The following is a 14,477-nucleotide window of genomic DNA, read 5'->3' on the forward strand; positions in this document are numbered from 1 at the left end:
AGAAAAAAATGTAAAAATGAAAATACGAATATCTTCTGAGTGCCAAAATATAGTACCAACTTCCGATAGCAAAGGTATCAAATATGAAATCTCACCATTTCCGGGTCTTCGTGATGGACTGTTTGTTGGTGTGCTCATTGAATCTGTATCACTTTCTGAGGTTCCATACATATTTGTGTTTACTTCCTGAGAGCTCCCATCCTTGCCTTGTCCTCCCCCACTGGTCAGCTCCATACTCCTCACAGCCTCACTGAGCTCATCTGTATTCACTTGCTTCTGACCCTGCAGCAACAAGAGTAATAATGCATCTCAATTAAAGAGTAATAACTTCCATTCATACATCATTCATTTATTGACATTCAAATTTTACAGTAAAACATCTTCATTTTCAAGCTAAACATGTGAATTTTTGGATGGTGGCAAATGTCTGGGTGAATGCTAAAGTCATTATTTGAGACCCATCAGACTCATGTATTCAATTTATTAAATTTATGTAAACATATGTAAATGTAAACAATATTATTACATTAAACGAAGAATACAATGTATCTTTCCACTCACCTTCACGGACAGTGGAAAGATACATTGTATTCTTCATTTAATAAACATGAATTTCCACAAAGTTGAGCCAGGAACAATTGAATATTATTAGACTTTGAACAAAAAGTCACTAATAATATGTTTGAACATAAGATTAGAAAAATGTGTGATCACTAGTGATGATAAGATGCTAGTGGAAAGAGTGCTGGAGATAAACAGTAGTAGCAGATGCATAATGGGCCCAGAAATTCCTCTCTCCTCATCACTTGATATTCAAAAAGTAATTCCTTTAGTGAGTTGCTTTTGGGACCAATATTTTTGCTCGTTATACAGTTACTCACTTGTGTGAATTGATCGTTAAGCTAGGTTCCACTGTACTTGAAATTCCAATTATGGCTAATAAAATATTTTTCCTCCGATAATTTCTGCTTGGATATGATGCTAACATTTTAGTAGAATAAAATGATAAGGTTAAGATGGAAATACTTACAGCAATCACTAATTTAACCATATGCACACTAATAATAATGAATTATAAGCAGTAGACTCCAAAACCAACAAGTTATTACCCCAAGTGGCAATTCAGTTATCAACATGATAAGAGCATTCAACCTTGATGAATGAAATTATAATCTAACCTGGGTTAGGAGCAGGAGAGAATCACTGTGCTTCAGTTGGCCCATCTCTGGTGTGTGATGGTTCCAACCTGGTTTGTTATTCTGGCCCCCATTCTCTGAAGAGGACGACACCAAGGAACTCTCCGAGTCACTCTCACCCTCCTCCCAAGGAACCGGGGGAACTGGCTGGGGTGCCGGCATGCAGCAGGGGCCTTGGCATGGAGCCTCCATGCAACAGTCGCCATCACAACAACCTTCCCCTTGCTCTGCCAATAAGTACCTCTCTGAACTCTCAACCAATGCTTGCATTTCAGCAACACGCCTAATAACCTGAAACATGAAAAATAAAAATTGCAAAACTAAAGGAAAGACAACACCAAGTATGTATATTACTCACTTATTTAAATTAAATTTTTTTTTCAACATTTGTAGAGACTATACATCAATAATTTAAAAAGTATTAACTTTTCAAATGAATAATGATAAATGGAACACAAATGGAGGACATTTTGATGGTTGAAAATGATGGCATTCAGAGAAAGTTATTGTAAATTTTGATAGGGAAAGAGAAAGAAAAAAACTTAAAATATATTAAATAAATTAATGTACTTATATTTAAGGAAAACCAAGAAGGAATAAAGTCAAGTGCTTTTATCCAGTACCTATTTCCACAGTTAGCATCAGAGGTGGGACATGAAATGATGAAATACATTCATCATTAGAAAAATATGTCATCATCAGGAAATTCGAAAGTGAAAAACTCAGAAAAATACTCCTAAAGTCTTATTTGAAGGAAGAATACTAAGGGGGTCAGGTTATTAAACTAAATATACTATGTAATGTAAGAAACACTTTATGGTGTCTAGAAAATAAACACATCAGATTTCCGTGAGGGATATTAACTCAGGGTCCTCTAGTAAATAGCTGAACACTACAACTAGGAAAAGTAAAAAAAAAGTCTTAACGCCTTTTTATATTGATAATTTTCTCTATAATAGTACAGTAAGTTCTCACTACTGCCAATAGAATATGTAATATATTGTATCATTTAAATTTATAATCAAATCAGGCACTTGTTTGAGATACACTGATCAGTTATGGCACCAGAGAAATGAACATTTAGGAAGGAAAAATATGTTCTTGCTGTGTGAATCATTTCAATGGTTCTGGTACTAAAGAGTAAGTATATACAAGTTTGCAAAGTCCATGTGTTTGGCAAAGAGCACAAAAACCTCAAAGGGGGTGAGGTAATAGGACTATTTCACTCTGATCCATGTGAAATAAGTATAGAATTGAGGTCATGACATGGGGAAATATACAAGACCACTTTGATGCACGATATTTCAGGGAGGATATACATTTATTTCATAACAATAAAACGGAAGACAAACAGAAAGCAACTGATTTCTTAAATCTAGCAGAAAATGCCACTGACAGGAAATGGTGACTTTTTTCCATTCTGATAATAAAACAGAGTTCTAACATGATAAATCTAAGGTTTTTCTAATGTGCGAAGGCATTATACATCAGGAAAAACATTAAATACTCCCCAACATAATTGTTTTGCCGGGAGAGGTTTAACTGCACTGAGAATTTTCCCCACTATCCCATCAAAATTTACCTCTCTCATGTAAAACGAATATAATAACAAAAATGAGTAAAATCGGTCCATTTTAGAACAAAAAGGTAGGAAAAGAGATTTTTTGGGGAAAATTTGATGAGCAGTGAGAGGGAAGGAGAATGATGATCCAATGAATAGGCCGAAAATAAATCAAGCAACGAATTTCTAATGTAACATTGTAAAAACTTATAACGATAAAAAAATACTTGCCTCACTCCAATATATAAAATTTAAAAATAGGGCAAACAAAACAAATAGCCTTACTTCTTTATTCCTTGCTTCAAGCATGGCAGTGTCCCTTTCTAAGAGTTCAACCGCTCTTCTGGTTCTTGCCTCTCCATCACACACATTGCGATTGGCATCCCTATGATGGCTTCCTTCTCTGGAGTCAATACTACCATTCCTCTCCTTTTCATGGCCCGACCTTTTAAGGAAGACAAGAATGTATATGGCTGAGTTAATTTAATTTGCACTTTGAAAGTACTATAACTTAGCAAATGCAGTATTTAAACTTTGGACACATAATAGACGCACAGAACTTACGTGAATACTTAAGGAGATACATGGATTTTTTTATTAAGTAATTTTTCTCCATATTGTAGATCAGCAGGGTAGGAAGTTAACTAGCTACAAGTAATACAATACTGTAACTGCTATTTTATTTGCAGGAATTCTAGCTATAGTATGCATTGTTTATTTCATAATAACTTTTTGTGTAGCAGCTACAAAACGTTCTGTAACTTTTAGCTATTTCCATTAGTACTTGCCCACTACTTTTATGTAGCAGAACATAAATCAAAAACATTACTTAAGAATGTCTACATACTACCATCGAAAGAAGTCTTACATGTTATTCATGTTGTTGTCAAGGTGCTGATTGATAGCAGAGCCATTCGACTTTGAAGGATCAGGATACAAGGGTAATGCAGTGCCATTAACAGAGGAATATATTTCACCCCCAGGAATGTGACCATTTGGTTTACCCTGAAAAATTGGAAAACAATCAGAGTTAAACATTTGGCTCTAAATATACCGATTCAAAAACAGAAGAACATATGATATGAAAACACTTTTTTGATCAATAGAAATATTCCCTCATCATATCTAAATCTTATTCATGCTGAAAGTGAAGCCGTATGGAGATGAGAGGCATAAACAAAGAATTTTCCATTGCCATTGGAACATCGTGCAACATATTACAAAGAGAATGAGATTAGGGTATGAGCGAAATCACCCATTAATTCAAGAATAAATTCTCTCTACACCAGACAAGTTTCAGCGGAAAAGGTTGATGCATAATAGTACAGTTCACTCAATTAAGTTTTAAGTCTAATTAAGTATCAAATCTATACATATTTCATACGATTTGGCCTTGCCATTCATCTACTCTCGTTCTATTTCTTCCACAGCCTTCCTAATCTCCTTTTTCCTGCCTGGTAAATTATCACTATAGGTCTAAATATTTTTTACTCTTTTCATACTGTCCATTTTATCTATGAGACGTCAATCTCTTCTTCTGTGTAACAACCACTGTCTAATTTCTTCAATTTTACATCCCTGTCTTACATGTCTTATCATTTCCTTTGCTGTTTTGCTGTATTTTTCCTCTGATGATTTTTCTCAAACCCTTCTTTATGTGTAAAATAAGCCTTAGATGTTTGCTGATCCATATACCATACATTAGGCCAGCTGGTTAATCTACCAGCTCTTTTGGCTTGTCCTACAGGCTCTTTTGGCTTGTCCTGTATTATTTCCAGTTGGAACATTCTGAGAGCAGCATAACTTATCACTGTTGTGGTTAGTATTTAAATGTCATTACTTGTTCTATAATCTCAACATCTACTTCTGAATTGCATTTCAAGAGAGCACGAAAACAATTTTGCACATTTGGTTTAACCTTAAGATACTGTGTCCTAACATTTTGCACATTTTATTAACCAAGAATATAAAGCATTGGAGACCATTTTTTTACCCTACACAATTAGTACTGCATCACCTATATAGCATCTGATGTTGATATTATGTTTACCCAGTTGATATCTTTCTAATTACTCTGCTGCTGTTGAATAGCAATGGAATGAAAGAATCTCCTGGACATTTTAATTTATGCTAATTTCCTTGGAAAGTTTTTCTGGGTGTTTTCTTTGATTTAATTTCAGTATACCAACATGCTTACTGTTAATATGATCAATAAATATGGTACTCCCTTTTCATCAAGTTTTATAGTTATATCAATCAACTGTACACAAACAAATTATTTTTGCATTACTATGAAACATAACATGCAGGTAATTTTAGTGATTTTTTAAAACTTGTCCAATAATGCAGATCACTGCAGCCTTGCACACCTCGCTACCTACACACTTAATTATTCAGGTTACATATTCATCAACATTATTAAGCAGGTACCTTTAATGATAACCAAGGGCTTACGTACATAAATTTAAAAAAAGTAATTATGCTTTGCTTATATGTAATAGTAGTGTTTAGGGTAGGCGACAGACAGGTGAGGTCATTTGCGCCATTAGGGATGGACAGGAAAGGACGAAGGGTAGACAGAAACCTGGCGTCGGCATTAGCCTGCTCTTTACAAAAGGCACTAAGGGGTCCGCAGCTTAATGTCCCATCCGACGGATGGCGTGCTCACTCAAAGTGCCCTCCACAAAGCACTTCGAGTAGGGATCGAGATACCTCTGAAAAATATTCAACACTGCTGGGATTTGAACCCGGGCCTTCTGGATGGGAAGCCAGTATGATAGCCACCACACCATCTCATCCCCGCTTTGCTTATTTTTACATAATAATGATTGATAAATAATTACTTTAAAATCCTATGAAAGTGAAAGTCAGATAATTTTTGAAAGCAAATATAGACTTCGAGGAATATAAACATATTGAAATTTGCTCTTAGGGAAAAATGCATGCATCTCGCATTCAATACTTACAAGACCAATATCTAAAGCATTAGGCCCAGCCAAAGGTTGATATGGAGGCAAAGCAGCAAAGTTAACCATGTGGGTGGTTGATGCAGCACCAGAGACGTAACTCCAGCTAGATGGTCGTACATGATGCTGGGTATGATATGGCGGAGCTAGAAAAAGCATAATGGCATATAATGGTTTATTTTCAACCCAAAAATTAGATATAAATTGAATAATGTAAGGAATGATTGAAAAAAGCTGTACATAGCACAACAATATAGAAATATCAAAAAACACTCTAACCTCGACAATAGTTCACTGAATTGGGAAGCAAATTTAATGATAAAGCACCGCTAGAGTAATTTTCAAACATTTTTCAGCTGAGATGGAAAAAAGTAAGCAAATTCAAGATTTCAAAAGTGTATCACCAAAAAGATGAGGAATATGAAATAAAAGCAAGAAGCAGAGATTTTGAAAAGTCTACACTACAGCATCGATTTCAGTAAATGGCATTTGCATTTAACATCCTTTTTCAAGGGTCTCACCAGAGAAATGATTTTGAGGGGCCAAGTCCAGATGCAGACCTATACACACATGAATAACACATTTGGTAAAATATATTCCCACACATTGTGCATGTATAGCATCAGGAATATGAGATTCATGAGCATATTCAATAGCCACAGGGGATCGTGAGATTTCACATTTATCATCAGTCATAAATAAGTCTCCAGAAGGTCATGGAAGCTTAAGCATTAGTTTGCGGGGCATTCGGCAACTCACCCAAGTCCTCCCTCAGCCATGCCTGATTGGCACGTTCTTTGGTAGAGTTTGTCGCATTACTTGAAAGACGTTGAAGGTTTATGGAAAGTGGCAACTCCAGGCCAGTCAGAGATTTGAAATACCCCTGCAATACTAGTACGAGTTCCTCAGCATCTCTCTCTTCCAGGCTCAGCACAAGCTCCTGGAAATGAACAAGCAGCCACATAGAATTCAATAAGGCTGAATGATTTCATGCACCTATACGAGGGTCGTCCAGGAAGTAGCACCCATTTGACCTTGCCATGTAAGTAGCCCCAGCTAAATCTTAAAATGCCTTCAGTCATTTGCCTACTCACTGTGTGTGAAGTTTTTCAGGAATTTCATTAGTTTTGTTGTTTCTGAAAGTGTTTGTCAATGTTTTTAAAGTTTAAAAAGTAGGATGTTTAGTTAGAATGTTAGGAATTGAACAATAAACTTGGGGATTTAGAGCTGAAAACAGATTTATTAATGCAAGAAATGTGTGACCATAAGATATTCACCATCAATTAAGAGAGATTTATTTATTGATGAGTCATCTATTAGGTGCGGGCATCAAAACTTCTATTTAAGTGGGGAGAAAATCTATGATGATGAGCATTTGAGGTGCCCATCAGCCATGAAGAACGAACTGTTGAGTTCAGTCGACGAACTCATAAAGAAGGACCAGCATATTACAGCTTGTACACTTGATGACATCACTGAACAGCTCCATAATGTTTCATGCACAATTATCCATGAAATCAAAGACAATCTGAAGCGTGGGAACATTTTTGCATGGTGGGTCAAAAAGTGATGAAGAACTGAAAGAAGGGGGTGACTACTTTTCTCAATGGATTGGCAGCATAGGAACATGAAGTTGGAATACAAAACGTCACATGTTATGACAAATGTATAAATTTTCAAGGGAATGTGCAGAAATAGTTTTTAAAGTTTTTAGTTAATAAATAAAATGTTTTTTTTCAGGAAAATGTATTTTATTTTTTAATTTTAAAATGCATACTAACCTGACGGCCCTCAGAATTATGTTAAATGTGGCTTTCTATCTCTTACTGGCATCACCATGAGCCTAAACAGTTCTTATTTTGAAATATAACCACTAAATTACCTTTTGATCAGCTGAACCTGGTAAAGTAATAGCCACTCTACGAGATATTTCATCTTCTCTGGATACTGTCACATGACCCATTTGCTCAAGTGGAGCCAAAGGAACTGGCTGTATGAGAGAATTAAGAAAAAAACATCAATCATCAATACAACAGAGTTAAATACAGTACTTTCAAGCTACTCTAGATAGCTATGACTTTCAAGTAGTCAAAATTTCATTGCAAACACAACCAAAAAGAGGTTTACTGATCACACACTAAAAGAATCAGCTTAAAACTTACCACACTATTACGGACACCAACAATCTGGCTGATTCCAAACTTTGGACTCACAAGCACCACAGTTTCCATGTTGGAATCCTTCAATAGATGAAAAATATACACATCAGTTATGTGCACGGAAAACTTCTTCTCATAATTTTAGATCCAGCAACCAACTGTACAACCCAGTCCATACTGAATGAAGTTCATACCTGTAAGTTTGTAGGGAAACATTTGGCACCGTACGATGGTAATTCTGCTATAGTTGAGAGATAGAGCAACTTTGCTTGCAGCGGAGTGGTCACAGTTTGACTGAGGGGGGCTCTTCCTCCATTCCCAGATTGACCTCCACCCTTAAGGAAGTGGCCAATAAGTTTCCTTAGCTCTTTGCGCTTCATTGTTTCAACCAAAGATACTGGAACAAATCGTTCAAGGCCAAACTCTCGCCTGAATGGATTAGAAAGAATTGATTAAAAAAATGTGATTCAAACACAGTAAAATAACTTTATTCATTTGTGGATATATAATTCTAGCAAAACTAGATTCATTTTAAAATTTTGAAAACTATATTCGCAGAGAAGAGGACAATCTGGACCATTAAAAAATACATTAAATTGAGGATTATGTAGACTCGGGATGTGTAAATTATTATCTGATCTTATTTAACTGGACCCACCTCAAATGGCTGGTTAACAATGATTTATATTTACATTAATATTATACTGTGCATTTTTAAGTTCTTCAGATTCACAAGAGTAATAATTTTTTTGGATGACACTTGGGAGTTTACAGCACCATTTTTACAGTAATAAGAAAACAACTTAATTAATCAAAAAATTCCCAGCAAATATATTGGATATAAAAATACTATACCATACATATATGCTATTGAAACTTAATGTAGCTCCTGGATAGATATCTTCGGCCGGCAACAATTTATCACTTAGTTTAGCTAAGCAAGTGTCACCCAATTTTATCCCATCCTCAGGCAAAGAAAGCATTAGTTTTTGCTCTCTAAAATATTTCATTGGATTTTCAATTGAACAAAGTTTGTTTTTAAGTAATAAATGTGTTTTTGAGAGTGTAACAGATTTACATGCATTCATAAATAAGATTCTCCTGATATTTCAGGAGAATCATGTAATTCATAATTAGATAAATTTGGAATGATTTAATGCTCAAAGCTTGGTTTTAAAAATATTTTTCTCGATGATTATGCCATTTAAAATGGCAAATGATGACTTTTAGATATTTCACACACATAATTAGCCTGCTTTACATTACCAGATTCCGCAATAATCAAAATGAATCTTTTCAGAGAGACTACCACTATATGCACATTATAATGGGGGCATATATTTAATGCCTTAAAGAAAAACTCACTCGATTGTTTTAAGAGACACCTTAGGAGTGGACAGATTATGGGAAAGAGCATGTTGGTGAATGTGGAGAGCTGCAAGACGGAGAGCTACTTCGTATTTCAATTCCGGAGCAAATCGCTCTTGGACCACATCATTACAGCACTGGAAGAAAAATTTAAACAATGCATTAATAAATTTAAATCACCCATAAGTAAAACCTACCACAAGATGATGGCACAAGAAATTACGTGATTGATATTTCCAGGATTTATCATATTGGACATGTTCAATGGATATGATTATTTTTTTAATGAAAAATGAAAAAAATACAAATATTGTATGACGAATTAGTACAAAGCTTGTAGGTAAATTGTAAGTACTGCTATTGGATCACTTTCCTATAAAAACTTAAAACTTTGAAAAATAAGTCTAGTATTTTGCAGAGAAGGCACTCGGAATCATCAAATAAATTATTAAAAAAATTAATAATCAAGAAAAATGTTTAATTGCCCATTATCAAATAATATTTACCCCACTAAAATGTTGACCTTTATCTCACTGACCTAACCTCATCACTGATAATGATTAATTCGAGAAAAATCAGGATGGAGCACTAAATATAAATTAAATGTATTTAATTTGAGATACAGAAACAGGTAACAAGGACAATGAATTTGGAAGAGTTACTTACAAACTTAAATAAACCATCAATCAACTCTAACTATAAGAGTGGATGATATTTTATGGATATATTTCAAAGGAAAAAATGCATCAATCAAGAACAAAATACATACAGTCATTGAATTCAAATAAGAGAGTTTTTTACAATGGCAAGAGTTGTTTACACATTAAGTAATTCTGAGCCTGAACCAAACTAGCTAGAAAAATTTTGATCTGAAATTTTCTCTCTATCTATCAGAGATTCAGAAGCAAATTCTTCATACAAAAAATAGGAACGTAAAAGAAAGTTTCTGTCAGTCTCTGCCTTCTGCTTTCATGAAGTGCTTATTTTAGAATAAAGTGATGACCAAGCATTTTTTTAAGGTAATTTACCGGTTAAGGTAGGTTTTTGATGGACACAACTACCAAATAACTATCGTCTAACAGAACACATTACAATATCCTACTCTACAACAAGTCCCTCTTCATCTCTGAGTACTTCCTTCTTCCCTTCATCCTATCCAACATCCCTATCCTGTTATTGCCCTTACCTTGTTTGCCTAACATTCTCCCCACAATTCTCTCTCCTTGCCCACCATACCTAGTACTTCCTCATCTGTTTCCTTTTGGTCCATTTTACCTTCTCCATACCCACATTTCAAAATCCTTCAATGCATGTCTATCCTGCTTCAGTGACCATTTTTCCGTGCCATACCTAACTATGCTCCACATCAAAGTAGTTTTCACGAGCCTTTTCTAAACATCCTTATTCAACGTCCCTGTCATCAACACCTTCTGAAAGCCTCTTTGCCTAGCGCAATTCTTCTCCTAATGTCCCAACTACTTTGACCGTGTTGGTCCAAAATGCTTTTGAGATACGAAAACTGTTCTACCTGCTCTAGTTTTTGCCCTCCTATTTTAATGTTTAGCTTAGATTTTCTCTTTCTGAAAAATCGCATAATCTTTGTTTTATTTATATTGATTCTCACCCCGTATTTATCGCACTGGATTTCCAATCCACTCAGCAATGCTTGCAACCCATTGGCTGACTGACAAATTAGAGCTTGGTCATCAGGAAATCTAATTGATTTTACAAATTCCACTTTGACTTTCAATCCTACCTCCAGTTCTTTCCAAGCCTCTTCAATCATTTCCTCCACATATATGTTGAACAGCACTGGTGATAATGGAAAACCCTGCCTTACACCTCTTCCTAACACTGCCCATCCGGACTCTCCATTCCCACTCGCACCTGAGCAGTCTGAAACATGTACAGGTTTTGGAGTAGCCTCCTATCTCTCCAATCTATCCCAATTTTCTACAATATACTAATTAGTGTTTCCCAACTCACTCTATCAAATGCCTTTTTGAAATCTACGAAGCAGGCAAATACGGCCTGATTGTATTCTATATTCCTCTTGATTAGGGATCTCATTACTGAAATGGAATCATGCATGCCTCTCCCCTTCCTAACCCAAACTGATAATCCCCTAAGTAATCATTTGTCCTATTCTCTATCCTTTTGCTTATGATCCTGAGAACAACTTTAGCTTCATGGGAAATCAAACTTATTGTTCTGTAGTCCTCACATGATGTAGCTTTTACATCTTTTGGAATAGGAACTAACACATCTCACAAAGTCTTCCGGCCAGATTCCTTCCTCATAGATACTACGAATCAGTCCATATGGTCTTCTCCTACCACATTTTCCTAAATCTTTTAATAGTGTCACAGGAATTTTGTCTACCCCATGGCTTTATTTGATTTCACCTCCCTTAATGCCCTTCCTATCTCATTGTCGAGTATACCTGGACCTAAGCTATCTTAACTCCCTTTCTATACCTAACCTTGTTGGCCTAAGTTCTTTACCATACAGTTCTTCTATATATTCATTCCATCTCTCTTGGATCTTTTCTATTTCAACTATTATCTTATCTGACTTATCTCTGACTGTTAAGACATATCTTCCCTTCTTAATTCCCATTAGTATTTTAATCTCCTTGTATATTTTGCCAATTCCACCCTTCCTCTGCAAACTTTCCATATCCTCACACTGTGTCTTCTGACATGCTTCTTGTGCTTTATTTGTTGCCCATCTCATATTATTGTTTAACTCTTTGTACTTACTTTTGCCTAACTCTGTGTTCACATTCTTCTATTTTCTTCTCTCATCTATCTTTCTAATCATCTCACCTGTGATCATCTCATCCATGATTTCACTAAGCATTACAATCCTGATATTTACATCCTTGATAGGTTTCCATATCAGGTTTCACCATAATATTCCCATGAAACCAAATATAACCGAGTAAAGAACACCTAAGTGGAAATGATCAAGCACAAACCTGCATATAGAGGTAATCAAATGCAAGAGGATCACTTTGAGCAAGTACTGATGCATCTCGTGGAACAAAAGCAACTCGGAAAAGGCAACGTAGATTGTGCGAACCAGGACGTGCAGCTATCTGTAATAGAATTGGATTCATTAACAAGTAAGAATTTATTAAAATTGAAAAGGTCAATAATTAATTTGATCATCACATATATAAATTGATTTTTTCAAAATTTCATCCAAAATTAGCATTCAACATTTAAGTGATAAAAAGTAAAATATCCAAATATTGATTAAGTTAAAAAATTAAGTTACCCTGGCAATTGATTCCTCTGGGTGTAGAAGTGTGAGTTTATTTCTCCTTAATCCTTTAACATGCTCCACAACAAGGGAAAACATGTGTTCTGACCCAGTTGGTGGAGGCCCACTGAAAAAAAATAAGAATCTGCTAAGAACACAAAGCCAACCAACACAGTGACAGTGTTACCTCAAGTATGTCCATTAGTCTCATTAATGATCAAACAGCAGACAACACTGCTCAAAAGGATACAAAAATTTGTCTCCTTTGAGCGAAATAGAGGTTTTACTTAAGGATGATCATTTGCTCATCAGGATCTGAGCATAAACCTCTCCCAGATGAAAGAATCATTTAAAATGTAAGAGCCCACTGTATGTTACCCAATGGAGTGAAAATGTACTTACGGGACAAGGCCAAGTTTTTGAACAAGCGAAGCTGCAACATCTGCCACCCTTGTGCAGGCATCATATTTGAAAGACTTTGTCTGTCCATTTTCGAGAAAGACTTTGAGCACATTCGGTAAGAAAGGGACTGCCAATTGAGGCATGACCTCTCTTGCGCCATTTCTTGGTCCAGTGCTAGGCCCCTGGTTTGGAGGGGGTGGTACCCCTGAAACCCTTTGACCACCTCCCCAAATGTTAGCATCTCCCATTGAGAAGGCCGATGGCTTCAAATGAGAATAAATATTTTCAATTCAATGTACATTTAGGACAACAAGAAATAATTATTATTATTATAATCATTATTTAGAAGACTACCTCTATCAGTATCAAGTATTTGATGGAGACATGAAAACTAATGCAGAATATCATAATTCTCATTACAGCTAAGAATTTCTAAGTCCCTTTAACATTACACCGAACACCTTAACTGCAGCAATTACAATATGTCAGAGAAATAAAATAGTTCATAAAATCATTTTAGGACAGCTTTGGCTTCATCAAAATGTTCAATATATGAATTAGAGCATTTAACATTGACCAGTGTATAAAAATATATAAGTAAAAACTACATTACATTATTGTTTGACACATTAATTTGATACATAAATGTTGAATTATTTCAGGATGAAAATAATAAAATGTAATGGTAAAAATACCACTGAAGAAGTCGATACTCGCTTTAACATATTTTAAGAAAACTTTGAAGCATATTAATAATAACAAAACTTTAAATTATAAATATATCTAATTACAGAAAAGATTACAGATCAGTCACCCATTTTTTCCACAGTTTATTACTTGGTGTGAATTGTAATTGAAAACAAGCAAGTCTCATTAATTGAGCAAGTATTTCATTTCCTAAAGCTTTCAAGCCACACAAAAGGATTTTTACTCTTAAGCCATTAGGAAATTGTTAAATTTTGCACATTTCCAACATTTTATCTCAAATGTTGCAGATTACATTTTAAACTCATTAATACGTACAACAAAAAACACATCCACTAAATCTACACCTGACTATCTTCAATATGTTAACGTACCGGAAACAGGGGAGCTCCATTAACCACAACACCTTCTGCAAACCTGACTCTTGGGGGATGTGAGCGAAGTCGTGCTTTCTTAGCTGCACTAAGTAAAGCAGATTTTCTTGTGGACTGAAAAATTATAGAAAAGTTAACATATTACTGTATTGAATTTCCACAGGGACCTACAACTAAAATGCCAATCCTCACTCAAATGCATAATCCTCACAATATATGAATGTTGAACATTATATCACTGATTTGCATATATTTAATCATATATGTATTATGCCATCCATAAAAACTTCTATTTTGTGGCACTGTTATGTAATGGCATGAGATTGAAAAATGACTCAAAAGATCAATCAACTAAAAATGACTTGGGTAAATGTCGAAAAACCACGACAAAAAGTCAGTTGCCTAACTTATTACATCAAAAGGCTGCTGACTACACATTTCAAACACTTTCTTGATACTGATACTTAACATGAGAAAAT

The 14,477-nt window shown here is 35.1% G+C and overlaps 1 protein-coding gene across 1 annotated transcript in view; it reads right to left on the reverse strand.

The window, feature by feature from the left end:
• LOC139690438 (uncharacterized) overlaps positions 1–14,477 on the reverse strand; it is a 105,423-nt gene that overhangs the window by 10,092 nt on the left and 80,854 nt on the right. Inside the window, exons 6-20 of the mRNA XM_071587890.1 lie at positions 13,999–14,112; positions 12,920–13,182; positions 12,533–12,644; positions 12,231–12,350; positions 9,248–9,387; positions 8,077–8,311; positions 7,886–7,963; positions 7,606–7,713; positions 6,483–6,663; positions 6,245–6,283; positions 5,724–5,869; positions 3,626–3,762; positions 3,043–3,202; positions 1,179–1,487; positions 96–282 (exon numbers count right to left, since the gene is read on the reverse strand). Of these exons, the coding sequence (XP_071443991.1) occupies positions 96–282; positions 1,179–1,487; positions 3,043–3,202; positions 3,626–3,762; positions 5,724–5,869; positions 6,245–6,283; positions 6,483–6,663; positions 7,606–7,713; positions 7,886–7,963; positions 8,077–8,311; positions 9,248–9,387; positions 12,231–12,350; positions 12,533–12,644; positions 12,920–13,182; positions 13,999–14,112 (2,329 nt within the window). The remainder of the gene's footprint in view (positions 1–95; positions 283–1,178; positions 1,488–3,042; positions 3,203–3,625; positions 3,763–5,723; positions 5,870–6,244; positions 6,284–6,482; positions 6,664–7,605; positions 7,714–7,885; positions 7,964–8,076; positions 8,312–9,247; positions 9,388–12,230; positions 12,351–12,532; positions 12,645–12,919; positions 13,183–13,998; positions 14,113–14,477) is intronic.

This window comes from Hetaerina americana, unplaced genomic scaffold (assembly GCF_022747635.1).
Source record: "Hetaerina americana unplaced genomic scaffold, ioHetAmer1.1.p SCAF_3, whole genome shotgun sequence".
Taxonomy (NCBI): domain Eukaryota; kingdom Metazoa; phylum Arthropoda; class Insecta; order Odonata; family Calopterygidae; genus Hetaerina; species Hetaerina americana.